Source organism: Paramormyrops kingsleyae, chromosome 1 (genome assembly GCF_048594095.1).
Source record: "Paramormyrops kingsleyae isolate MSU_618 chromosome 1, PKINGS_0.4, whole genome shotgun sequence".
NCBI classification, from domain to species: domain Eukaryota; kingdom Metazoa; phylum Chordata; class Actinopteri; order Osteoglossiformes; family Mormyridae; genus Paramormyrops; species Paramormyrops kingsleyae.
The window spans coordinates 10505056-10519044 of NC_132797.1; the positions used below are offsets into that span (position 1 = coordinate 10505056).

The 13989-nt window shown below is 51.7% G+C and overlaps 1 protein-coding gene across 1 annotated transcript in view; it reads right to left on the reverse strand.

The window, feature by feature from the left end:
• exoc4 (exocyst complex component 4) overlaps positions 1–13547 on the reverse strand; it is a 60116-nt gene extending 46569 nt beyond the window's left edge. The window contains exons 1-7 of the mRNA XM_023831131.2: positions 13394–13547; positions 11395–11584; positions 8414–8608; positions 6859–7043; positions 6292–6401; positions 4912–5134; positions 1964–2138 (exon numbers count right to left, since the gene is read on the reverse strand). Of these exons, the coding sequence (XP_023686899.1) occupies positions 1964–2138; positions 4912–5134; positions 6292–6401; positions 6859–7043; positions 8414–8608; positions 11395–11584; positions 13394–13473 (1158 nt within the window). The 5' untranslated portion in view covers positions 13474–13547. The remainder of the gene's footprint in view (positions 1–1963; positions 2139–4911; positions 5135–6291; positions 6402–6858; positions 7044–8413; positions 8609–11394; positions 11585–13393) is intronic.
• Positions 13548–13989: the final 442 nt, after the last annotated feature.

Sequence of the window (13989 nt, forward strand, 5' to 3'; positions counted from 1 at the left end):
CTGATAATCGATGTTACCTGGGCCTCCACGTGCTGGAGGGAGCAGCTGTGGCAGCAGCAATGGGGGGCCAGACGGGGGCAATGACAGATACATCACCACGAGAGCCAGTAGCCAGCAGCCAAAGCCTGTATCATGCCTAATAAAAGTCACTCTTCCTGCCCCGGGCATTGAGTAAGCGAAGCAGCACTCCAATGCACCCCCCCCCCCCACCACAAAGCAGAATACCACATATGCCAGGTTCCTTTCACTGCAAACGGGAGAAACTTAAGAGCCGCGCACTGGCTTTGGACCGGTGTGTGGAGGGCCAGTCCTCTCACCTACAGGGTCAGGTGCCCTCACCTCTGGCACAGCCACACAGCTGGGGGCTGTACAACACTCAGGGTCTGCACAGAATGTGCAGTTGTGGAAGGTTCCAGATTTCCATGTTCACAGGTCCCAGGTTTATCCAGACACATACACACAAACTCAGACCCACACATATGCACAGTTCAAATATTCTTATTGTGGGGGCTCTCCATTCATTTCTGTGGGCAAAACCCTAATGCTATGAAAAACTGCTACCCAGCCTTAACCTTAACCATAAGTAACTAAACAAAATAAAAGACTTTTGGTATTGCAGTTATTTATTTTTTTTTTTTCATAAAACTGAGGCTTATATTGTGGGGACCAGAAAAATTTCCCTTCAAGCTGTTGGCAGCGGAGGTCCCCAATCGGCTTGCGAATACTCACTTGCTGGTGGCAGCAGGTGGCCCCACTGGGCCTGTGAATACCCGCTCACTGGCAGCGGCAGAGGCCCCTGCTCAGCCTGTGAATACCCGCTCACTGGCAGTGGCAGAGGCCCCTGCTCAGCCTGTGAATACCCGCTCACTGGCAGTGGCAGAGGCCCCTGCTCAGCCTGTGAATACCCGCTCACTGGCAGCGGCAGAGGCCCCTGCTCAGCCTGTGAATACCCGCTCACTGGCAGCGGCAGAGGCCCCTGCTCAGCCTGTGAATACCCGCTCACTGGCAATGGCAGAGGCACCTGTTCGGCCTGCAAATACTCGCTCACTGGTGGCAGAGTAGGCCCCTAGTCGGCCTGTGAAACAGCACCCGCCTTTCCAGACAGTACCTGATTGGTCAAACTGATGCGCATACATCACAGGCGACCAATCATGTCCTTGCACATCAGGAAAACAGTGATATGTCTGATTATGCCGACAGCTACGTAAACAGTACTGTCACAATGAGCCCCAACAGGACGATCAAAGAACACCAATGTCAAACTTTCAGTTAAGAATATATGGGGAAAAAAAATCTAAAAACACTACAGACCTCAAGCATGTGACACATACTATTCACAAACTGTTCTCAAGCATCTTTTGGAGACTGAGGGGAAGGCCTGATGGACGAAATGGAAGACACAGCCAGAAGGGAACAACACCATCTGTGAGCAGCAGGCAAAGGCAGAAGCGGCAACTAACAGGAAGCCAGTAATGGCACTAACACTGCCCCGGACCAGCGAAGAGCACACAGTATAGTGCGGGCGTGTGTGTGTGTGTGTGTGTGTGTGTGTGTGTGCGCGTGCGTGCTGAAGAACTCAGCTGAATCATCTGACCAACACAAGTCAAATCTCAGTGCCTGTCCTAACATGAGCCAACAGAAGAGTTACATTTAAGTTGCATTTATTTAAGACACGCTTTTATCTAAAGTGATGTACAGTTCAGAAAGCAGGGTCAGTCAGTCCCTGGAGCAATTGGGGCTAAATGGCCTTGCTCAAAAGAGTGACATCACTCTGCTGGCAATGGGAATCAAACCAACAACCTTCCGATGACAGGCACAGCGTTCTAACCCGCTGATCATTACATTCATTTTAAAAATGTTTGACCATTTAAAATCGGTTCTTTGGTCTAAGACTGAAGGTTGTAAGACAAAGGGACACTGCTGAAGCCCCCCAACATGGCAGGGGAGGGGGAGTGAAACACACCTGCAAGACGGTCTGGATCTTGGCGAAGACGTCAGCCTGCTCATACAGCTTGATGCCCTCCTTGGCACCCGTGGGCGACACCACAATGCGCTGCAGATGGCCGAGCACAATGCTGTGTGCACCAGCCACCGCGTTGAACTTGTCGAACAGCAGCTCCAGCAGTTCCAGCAACAGCCTGTTGGGGGCAGTACAGAGTGAGACAGAGCATGCAGATCAGCTCCTTACCTCTAGAGGGCACTGAGAACACCATGTGAAGCCATGCGACATGCACCGTGTAAAGAGAGAAAGCGGCACTGTTTAATAGGTAAGAACGAACCAGGGATAAATAAAACCGACGTTTATCGAGTTAATTTAAGTTTCACCTATAATCAAGGTCAAAGATTTGCTATCGTGAAGTTACTTCTAGTTACCTCTGGTTCAGTCAGTGAGGAGAAACAGCATCTAGACACTACAGGGAGAGCCACCATGTAAATGTTTTTATTCCTATTTTATTTGAGGAATCAAATAGAAACATGGCAGCAGGTGGGATACAGGAGCTCGTAGTATCATAAGAACACTAACATCCTGAATTGTGGTCAAAGGAATTCAGGAGGAGGAGGAGGAAGAGGAGGAGACCATCAGGTGCATTCTGTTCAGTTGAGGCAGGCCAGCAAACGAGGAGCCCCAGGCTGCGGGGTCAAAGGTCACCGCAGGCGGGCGCATTGAGCGGCTCTGAAGCCTCACGCAAGATGGACAGCAGGAGATGTGCAGCAGAGGAAGAGCCGCCAGATACCTGGCTGGCCTGCACATCCCCACCTGCTCTGGGGGGAGACCTGACCGCCGCGGGTGTAGACCAGGCCGCTGTACCGCCTTGTTCCCATTAGCTAATCAAAAGGATGCATGTTCAAACACCAGCGGCGGCACATATAAAACTAGTCACTTTATAAACGTCACAGATTCCATTAAACTAGGCCATTCTGGGCCAAAGTGCCCAACCGGACCACTGGACCTGTCCATAACTCAAAGGAATGACCCGGGTGGGTTTTCTTAATGCTGAATTAGTCCGAAAACTATTGTCTCAGAAGCAAGGCCTCTGCTCCTGGGAAACATCCTACAGCAAAATGTAAAATGGCACCGTGTGACACGGAAGGATTTAGAATGTCCCAGAGTGGCCGCAGCATGCGGATGACGCAGCAAATCCCCAGGATCATGGCTCATAATCGCCATTCCCAGGACCGCGCTGTCCGTCCTGTGAGTATTCCGAGGACATGCCTGACTCTGCCGTCCGCGCTGCATCCTATCGGCCGCTCGGTGTTTACACACGCAGCACTTTCACCAGTTGCTAAGTAACAAACTATAATCTTACATACAACAAGCTGATTATGCAGTGGGTTTCAGTTTGTCTTCCTCCAGAGTACCTTGGGTGCCCAGGATTTATAAATTTAAAAGAACTTACAAATAAAAAGATGGCAGTGGGTGGGAGACAAAAGATCATCACGGTCAAACTTAAGCAGTTTTTCACAGGAGGAAATCAGAGTACAGAAACTGGTAAAGTTAGTTTTGTGTATAAAAATGACAAAACTCGTTGCCAGTGTCGGCCAGCCAGGAAATGCCAACATAAGAATTACAGGATGTTATCGGAGTGACAGACGTGAACACTGGGGTCGTACCTGGTTCCCAAATCGACCCCTTACTTCTTCAGGCTGGTCTGCTCGTCAGCAGTGCTGTCCATGTTAATTCCTCATTAGCACCACTATCTAACCCCACCCTGCCTGAACCAATCACATGTGACGTGGGCCACACCCACCTCCAACCCAGCAGGGCACACACCCGCAGCGTCCAACCAGACACTTACTCCGGGTTTGTTCCGCGAATAAAGGCAGCAAATAAATCCAAAGTCAAGGTGTTAAGTGAGTATGTACGGCAGGGAGCATAGTCATGCCACAGAGGAGCAGAGTGACATCATGCCGGCAGGTCGACTCCGGGCTCATTCCTCACAGCTCTTCACACCATCACCAGCAGGAATGCCTCCCTCCTCCACTGGGGTTTCCATAGCAACAGTGTCCGAGAACAAAACTGTGTGTGCGTGGACACACACACACACACTGCCGCTAAACACAACTGAAAGATGTGACTTGTTAATCTAAGTCTTTAGGTGCCAAGGCTGAATAGGAGTTGAGCAACAATCCCATGCTGTGCAGCTGAGTAATGGCTACCATTAGAGAGAGAGTAAGGTCTGAGTAACATTCACACTCAAATGAGGGGGCCAAGTAATAGTTATGATGAGAGAGTTAGGCCTGAGTAACATTGCAACACACAAGAGGGGACAGAGTAGTTACCATGAGACAGTAAGGTCTGAGTAGCGTCCCCACACACAAGAAGGGGCTGAGAAATAATTATCATGTCAGAGTAACATTCCCACACATGACAGGGGGTTGAGTAATAGTTATGATGAGAGTAAGGCCTGAGTAACATTCCCACACACAAGAGGGGGCTGAGTTGTAGTGGAGGCCAGGCCATCTGTGATACAGGCCAGAAGGGGCCTTGGCAGTAGAGGGTCCAGCCCCCCGCCAGAACCCCCCCCACCCCCAGCCGCCTGCTCAGAAGGCACCATAAAATAAGAGACAGGGCTGATCTCCGCAGAGAGTAATTATGCTCTCGAGTGCTGTCATTATCTCGCTCATCCCGCGCTTTCCTTTATGCCTGACAGCAGAGATGTGAAATGGGTAGTAATCTGTGGTGTTTGTGTGAATGATCGCCAAGCTCCCCAGCAACGAAAAGGACCTCAAAAGGGAGATTTAACTGAACTAAAACCGATTATTTCACCTTGGAAACATGGAGCAGTTATCCCAAACGCAAAAATAAACAGCTGCCGGTAGGACAGTCCCCAAAGTGTGCCCAAGGATTACATGTTAACTTGTGAACCCCTTAACGAAGGTCTATCTACGTAAGACAAAGCGCCAGCTGACCGGGGCTGCTTCTCCTGGCAGAGGCTCTCCCCCCGCTGGTAGGCATGATCCGCGATCTGGGTGGTGGAGCGCTTGACGATCTGCTTGAGCTCGGGCTCCAGCCGGTCGATGATGGCCTTCACGGTCTCAGGGATCTTCTTCAGCTTGGCCAGGCCCTTGATGAGGATTCCCATGAACTCGGCGCTGTTCTCCTCCGGGTCCACTTCCAGGTCGTCCGCCGCCACTGCGGGAGAGAGCGCGCTCAGGGTCATCGCAGCCGCCATCATCACATGACGACCGCAACCCCGACTGCAATCACCGTGGTGACCGCCGGCTCCACAGCGACCGCTTGGGAGCTTGGGAACTGTTCTGAAGCGGCGATTAAACGACGGCCAGACCCGACCCCAGCAGGCCCTCGTATGAACACGCACACGGCCCCCGACATCATTACCCTCACACCGCACAGTCCAGAGGGCCGCATCAGCTTAGACCAACAGCGACAGAGAGCCCATACTAACTGCTATTTGATACCATTTGTGATTCCCACGTAACAGCAGAATCATAAATGACCTAATGTTTATGGCGACTTAATGGACCTGATTTTCTCCACTGTAGTTTGCACTGTAATTACGACAATTACAGGCTACAAATGAGGTGTGTGCGGCCCCATTAGGCAGAGCTGCCTCGCAAAGGCAGTGCGGGAAGCGCGGAAAGCGCCGGCCGCCACCACCGCCACCACCCCGCGTCGCAGGACCCCGCCGCCGGTAATTGCGAGCTTTTCACATAATGCGGAGAAAACTGCAATTAGCGTGCAGCCGGCCAGGCCTCGGGTGCGAAGTGAAAGCGCTTTCTGCCGCTGCGGTAAATACGCCGCAAATGGAAACTGTTACGGAGACACGAATCAGACGGGCACTCAGGGGCTCTGGGAACAGCCGAGGAACATTGGCGGAGTGGGGGGGGGGGTTTGCTGGTTTATCTTGGCCCATTAATTCATAAGCAACACCCGTGGGGGGGGGGGGGGGGGCATTTCATCAGCGTGAAGCCCCTGATGTTTATGTATGAAATTAACGCTGAGAGCCCGTCACTCTGTTAAGTAAAACAGTTAAGCGATGTTAAGGCTTCACACAGCATTTACACGGGGGGTTCTGGCTTTTCGGGCCCCTCTTAATTACACGTATAGTTACACGTATACTCCGACCCCCGCGCCCCCAAGACCGGCAGTCCCGAGAGCAGGCAGCCTCATGCCCACCCCCCTCCCTTCCCAGTCCAGACGAGAACTCAGATACAAAGCCATACTGATTATTGCACTAATTATTCCAGCGTAAGCTGCCCCTCAGGGCCGCACTTGTCGGCAGTATTGAGGGTCCTTGGGCCCCCGGCGGGCTGATGATGATTACTGACCGTTACAGCCGGAGAGGGGGCCGAACTGGGAGGGATCCAAGAACTTGCGTGGGGATGGCACACCACTGGTTTCCAGCAGGGTGAGCTGTGTCTGGTCTTTCACTGGCGGGCTGCAGGTTGGAGAAGCAGGAGGGCTGGTGAGATACTGGTTTCTTTCCCATATATGTGCTTTCACCGGGGGGGGGGGACCGATAGCTCCCCACGCTGATATCCATCACCGACGGGAGTCAAAGCGGTACACCACCGCGCTTACTGTAAGTCAGTGCGCTGTGTGCAGTGTGCAACTGCACACAGCCGATCAGTAACATATCACGTATGTGTTTGCCTCCACCGGGGGGCGCTCACACTCCTATCACAACCAGGGCCAACGGCACACCTCATGGTGGGGGCAGGAAGCGGAGAGGGTTAATGGCTACCATTACAGTACAGTGATACAATCATCGCCCATCCTCCACAAGAACCAGGTGGCCTGCTTCATTAAACACTGAAAGCACGCACAGAACCCCCCTCCACCACCGCAGCCACGGCATCATGGGTAAGGTGTCCTGTAGAGGTGGGCTGGCTCACCCGCCGGGCCGGCCCCCCCGCTGCCGCTGGCCCACGCGGCCCGTGGACTTGATGTAGAGATGCCGGTGCAGCTCGTCGATCAGCACCAGGTGGATGTTCAGCTTCCTGCTATGAAGCTCCAGGCGAAGGTCACTAAGGCCCTCAACCTGCAGAAGGTGGCCCTCCAGGGACTCCACCGCCGTCACCTGAGGAGACACAGGTCACCCAGTCACACATGGTGCCACCTGAGGGGACACAGGGCACCCAGTCACACATGGTGCCACCTGAGGGGACACAGGGCACCTGCTCACATACGGTGCCACCTGAGGGGACACAGGGCACCCAGTCACACGCGGTGCCACCTGAGGGGACACAGGGCACCTGCTCACATACGGTGCCACCTGAGGGGACACAGGGCACCCAGTCACACGCGGTGCCACCTGAGGGGACACAGGGCACCCAGTCACACACGGTGCCACCTGAGGGGACACAGGGCACCCAGTCACACGCGGTGGATAGTGCAGAAAAGGGACAGGCCATTTTCAAAAGCCGGGGACAATCTGCACACATAGACATTGCCTTGGGACAAGCTGAGTACACAGTCGTCAGCAGAGCGGGCACAATAATAGGGAGTCTATTTGACCAAGCAGAGCAATGCCTTCCAGTAAGGGGCGGGGATACCGGCTGCGAGGGGCGGGGATACCGGCTGCGAGGGGCGGGGATACCGGCTGCGAGGGGCGGGGATACCGGCTGGGAGGGGCGGGGATACCGGCTGCGAGGGGCGGGGATACCGACTGTGACTGGACTGCACTGCTGCCCTTTTCTGTCTGTATCAAGCTATCTGTGTGTGTAATAACCGCTTATACTAAATGAGAACAATTTATTAGTGGGAGGTGACAGCCAGATGACAGCGGTCTGGAGAGGAACCCCTCTCATCCCTGGGGGGGTGGGACGCTCTGGGGTTACGTTTGTGTGCATGTAAATGGGGGCTGTGTTAGCAAGGGGCGAGGTAATGCATCATCATCATCCCCCCCCTTGCACAAATAAAATAAGCGTGTGAGAGAGAGAGAGCCTCATTAGGGGGCCGCAGGATGGGAGGGGATGGACTGGATAACGTGCTTACAGGGCTGGGCTGTCAGGCTAATCGGGTATGTGAGCTCTGCGGGGTCAGAAGGGCCCTCGCCACATGAAGGGGGGGCACTTAGCAAGCTGAGAGGCTCGCAGCGTGAAACAGGAGCCGTGTGATGAGATATGGGCGACTAAATGAATAGGGGGGGGGTGTTTTGATAGTCACATTGTGAGGGCAAGGAAGAGGACAGAGGGGGGGGGGGGATGGCAGCGGATGGCCGTGACGGGGGGACAGGTGGATAATGAGGAAACGCACAGGAGGCAGCTGCCTACAGGGGGTGCAATAACATAAGAAAATGCTTCATCTGGGCTGCAGGTGGTAAACGGTATGTTGCTAGTTCCGATCCCAGGAAGCACAATGCTGGACCCAACCCTGAAAGAAGCGGCTGCCCATAATTCCCTGAGGAACATTGCGCTCTCATGCTCTCTCACACACACACGGACCCACCAGCATATCGGTGGCGTGTAGGTAGTGCTTGCTGGCCATGCAGGCCTCCAGCTTCTGAGGGACCTGCTTGATGTTCTCGATCTCGTCCAGCAGGTTGAGCACGTGCTTATGCTCAATGCCCTCGATCCAGAGCTTCCGCAGCTCGTCCCGTTTGCAGTGAAGCAGCATTTTGCATGACTGCAGGTTCTCCTTCACCTGGGGAGGGAGAGAGTGATGTAAGCGGGGGAAAGCGGCCCTCTTCTGGATGCTACCGATGGGACTGAGGTGAAGGTGAGCTGCTTAGAATTAGCATGTACGGCTAAGCCATCAGAGAGTAAAGGACGAGGGGGCCGGGCGGACCACACCCACCAGAAAGGGTAAGAGAAGTGGGGGTCACGGTCACGGGGGTGGGACCAACCACACCTTTAAGGGCATCTATTATACTCATTTTAACTGTTATTATTGGTGTGTATTACAATAGATTCACATGCTTCAATGTTCCAAAGACACATTTTACTCATACTGTAAATCTATTCACATTCTAAAACTGTCTGAAACACTTACAGCTTTAAGCCCCACCCCCGATGAGGCCAGTGTACTCTAACTGGTCAGCTTCTACATGTTCCGCCCTTTCTTACAGAACGGCGGACAGATCCTTGAAGGTAGACGGCCAATGAGGTTCGCGTTACAAGGTGACCTCACTATGTCACGGAAGTCAGGGCTGGAATTCCAATGAGGCATTTCAGGCAGATTAGAGAAGAGTGGTTTCTGTGGTGAGTTACTGCCTTTAGAGTGTGGGCCTTTGCAGACATGCACAGAAAGCTATATAACACACTGAAGGAAAGGGGAAAACCAGGAAAGCATAATAGGGTCCCTTTAAAGGGTAATGCAATTGGGGGGCAGGGTGACCAGAGCCATGTAAAAAGAATATAAGATTTGGGGCAGGGCCAACCAGAGCCATCTTGAAGGGTAAGGCACCCGGGGGACTGCATAAAAGTAAATCAACAGTCCAATAAACAAGTTTATATAGCTAATACAATCTCTGCACCATACTGAACTGTCTCCCAGACAGTTCAGCAGAACTGTCTCCCAGATCCCAATCACAGGTTAGCCGCGAATCATACTCACTGGTCGAGGGCAAATGAGCAAACGCGAGAGGACGGGACGGTAACAGCACGAGTACTGGGCACAGCGCCAGGCAGACCACCCAGCCCACACTGGCAGTGCACTGGGAATCAGGAGGTCTGGTGGGAAAAGTCAGAATAGCAGGGAAGATGCCTGCGATCCAGCTTCCCGGTAAACAGGGAAGAGGGCTGCGGCAGTTCAAAGGAATCAAAGAACGACGTCTCCCAGCTCTGACAGCAGTCGGGACCATGGGCAGACAATGTTCCTTAAACATTAGCATAAAAAATGGCCCAGCGGACTGTCTGACAGCAGTAAGACGGCAGTGTTTCAGAAACAGAGGCAGACACACACTTCCCATCCATACGCAGTGCAAATGGGTCTAATGGAGGAGGGAAGGGTCTCGGTTGCCCTTAGTGGGCGCCCATTAATCAGTGCGATCTGTATGAGCTCATAAGCAAACACTTTACACGAAGTCTGCAAAAATGAGCCCAACGCCACACGGCCTTGCAATCGAATGGCTGCATCCATCCAGTTGCCTCGGAGACCAAGCTGTAAACAGAAGGGCAGCGGCAGCCCCCCCCCCCGCACCGTCTCTGACAGCTGTCCCGGGAACACCGGGAAGCTCTGCGTGACCCCGCTGTACCGCCTGGGCTGCCCATCCTCACAGCCTGACAGGCACCCCGGTGAGCGAGGGCCCTCGCGGCGGCCGGTCAGGGTGAGAATACGGGCAGCATAGAGCGTGAAAGCCGCACTTCACACACACTCAGAACCTGCCCGGCAGGAGCCCGTCCACAGCCCCCCCCCCCCCCCCATCCACACCCGTGGGGTTCACCCTAGTAACTGGGCTCGGCACCGTGCGTCTGGCGACCGTTCCCCCATAAAGACGACTATATTCATCTTGCATACTCATAACTAACAAGCAGCACAGCAGGGAAACATAATCAGTCACATAAACCGCTTATTATTCGGCATATAAATAATATCACACACTAGACAATGCAGAGCATAAGAGCAGGCTGTTCATCTGGAGACACAGCGCTTTGTGTTTAAGTATCTCCTGTCCAGCTGCCGTCCTACAGACCCTCCCAGTAATGATAAAGCAGCAGTTCTGAGGCACCAACCGCCAAGTCCGTTTGGGATCCGTCTCCAACAGGCTCTATGCAATACAGCAAAACTTGGACTGTCCAGGGGTCCCTTAGGACCCGTTTGAAACATGACTAGGCTTCCAGGGCCAGAGAGGGAAATGAGAATGTGTTTCCTTTTTCCTGGACTATGAACAACCCTGTCATGTGACCATCAATGAGTCCAACCTGCTGACCCTGTCATGTGACCATCAGCATTACAAAGGTTTTCCACCGACATAAAAAGTGGTACCGGCTCCGAATGACATCACACCATGAGGTGGGGTATTTTCTATTGAATTCAATGGTGGTAGTATATTACAGGGCTCGACGATGTGTGATATTAATATCAACATCGCATGTTACGCATAAACAAACAAAATACTTTTAAAATTTCTTGTCATACCATCCTGATCTTTTTGTTGTATCTGTTCCTCTGAACAGATTACACATTTTTTATATATATATATAAAAAATGTGTGTGTGTTTGAATTGGTTTATCGTTGTCTTCTCATTTTTTTCAACATGGCAGTTGTAATATGTTTAGAGGCAGGATATTTGCATAACCAATCAACAAAGAAAGTGATTCAAGTCCCACCCCAAAGTACCAGAGTACCAAAGAAGTACCCAAGCTGGTTTGGCACTTTTGGTACTGGAACTTTTGGTATTGGTACTGGTCAATAGAAAAGGAAAGTACCAAAAGTACCATACCAAAAGTACTAATGTTTTGAGAGCATTGGGATGCCTGCCGCTTACCTGCTTGATCTTGTTACGGGAGCTGGTGATGCGCTCAGTGATGCTCTGGTAGGTGCGGATGGCTGTGGTCAGCTCCGTGTAGTGCTGCACTATCTGCTGGTCCAGGTCGCGGTCGCACTTCTCATAGGCCTCCTCCAGGCGACCCTTCTCCGTCTCCCGGTCCTGCACATTGTCGCTGCTCGACAGTGTCCTGCGCAGACATTGCGCACGAGTACGTCAGAGGCCAGAGCATTGTGCTTCCGGCTAGACACACCGACGCTCCAGTGGAAACGAGTCACATGACAACAGGGCGTTCATCATGACAGCTGTCGCTTTGGGATACACATCCCCCGCAGACAGAACAGACGGCTGGAGACACTCTCCTCTGACTATCTTCAGAAGCTCGTCTGCCTGGAAACATCCCCAAGGCGAAGCGAAAAGCAACAAAACCAGTGGAGAAAGGCTACTTCAGCTACGAGCTAACTAGAGTGGGTCCAAAGACCCTTCCAAAGATCCTGAAGGAAGGCAGCAAGAGGTGGGGCATGGGGGCATCCGAATGAGTGGGACATGTAAACTCAAACTCAGCACAGGGAAATCTGCTCTCAGGCAAATGCAGAGGGGCAATGGACTGGGGAGAAGATAATGAAACCATAGTTAAATGCTCACAGCACTTTTCATCACAGCCCATTAATTTAACAGCAAACAAAACTGCACACGAGTACGACATCTAACTGCTAAATCCTGGCATGGGGCCTACAGAGCACTGGGGGGCACACTCACCCTCAGGCCCCCTACCGAGCAGAAGAAAGAACCGGCCCCATGCACAAGGAGCACAGAGCCTACAGTAAGGCTCTTTCCATGCCCTGCCAGACTTTCACAGCAGACAAGAATGATTTATGGCATCCAACTGCACCGGAGGGATGTCTCAAGCCTGCCTCATTAAGTCAGCTTGAACCAGTGCCTCCTATAGGCTGGTCAGGTTCCTGCAGGTGTAATACAGGGAGTGGATTTCTTAGAGTTGCATAAATCCAGTTACATATTGTATCAAAATGGTCAGATACACTGCCTGTAGTGAGACTTGAACCCATCTTTCACCCAGGATTACATGACCAGCTGAGGAAGGCATCTTCACAAGACAACAAAGTTGTATGATGTACATATAATATATTTCACACCATTTGCTCCCCATTTTTGATGAAGGTTTACCTGGTGATTGACAGAAGGGTGTTAATACCAGGCATAAACCATCTGCGTTGATTTTGGGTATCGTTTACTAGACACTATGCTCTGTGTAGGAAAACTTTTGGTGTGTAAGGTGACCTAGGAGGAGGGGGAAATCAGGGACTAATCTTGCAGGGAGGGGGTAGTGGAGAGAGGATGAAGGAAGACGAGAGAGGCTACTGCACGGCACGACGGAGCAGGAAGCGGAGACCGGCAGCGGCTCACCAGACGCTGAAATTGACTCTGGTTGTCGCGTTTCTTCGCATACAATTTCACAGGCCAGCTCCCCGAAAGCCAGGCGGGAACGTGCGGCGTTTTAAAACGGCGGAGCCCCGTCTCTCTCAAAGGAATGCGGAGGAAAGAGCGCCACCGATAAAGATACATGCTACTCAACCAATCTACACCGCTGCCGAACCCTTTATTTGTTCTCAGTAATGGACGCTTTACCTCTTTTACGCTCAAGTAATTAATGTCAGCGTTAATATTCATTCTTAAACGTAGCGCTGCCTTTTATATACTGACAATTAGATGCAAATAACAGCTTGTCATTTTAGCTGTTCACCTCGGATACCGCATAAATGCCGCCTATTTAACTCTTGCATACACTGCATTACATTTATGCTGAATTGTTTTATCGCGATTTAAAATAGAACCTCAAAACACCGGATACAGCAGAACGTAACTGATGATCCAGGCCGAAAACAACGCCCGTTTAACGACAGTAAGGGGTTTGCCACCCACCCCAAACCAAAGAGCTGACTGGTTTCCAGTCGCCCGTGTAAATGGCCACCTTGCCTACCTGATGACAGAGATGAGAAGCCCGGAAGGGTCATTGCTTTTCGTGACTGAACCCCGGTATCTCCCCGTATCGGCCGCCATTTCCCCCCGTAAGCTGCTACACCCAAACACGGCGACAATCTATCGGAGCGCTGCCGCCAGCCAATGGAGGCCCGGGAAACGCCCACTGGAAGGAGACGTCCAGCATGCGTGGTTGAGAAGGCAACCCATAGGACATCGTGGGATATGTAGTTTTACTGCTTTTACTTTAAAAAAGAAAAAAAAAAACATTTTCATGTTTTGTTTGTTTTGTTTTGATATTTCCACCCCTCCATCCATTTACTGTAACCGATTGTCCTATTATAGATCGCCGGTGTGTTTTGGTATTTATTAACAAATTATTGAATTATATACGTGTATAAGGACCATTCTACCGAATAAGTGCTATTTCTGTCCCCAGGACATTATGTGTATAAATATGCATGAAAATAGCTTAGAATACAAGTTATTATCATGCAAAGTGTCCACAAAGTCCTCATTGCAAATGTAACATACATAATGTAAAACATTAATGAAAACTATCCAATACACTAAAAAAATAGAGTATGTCACCTGTCT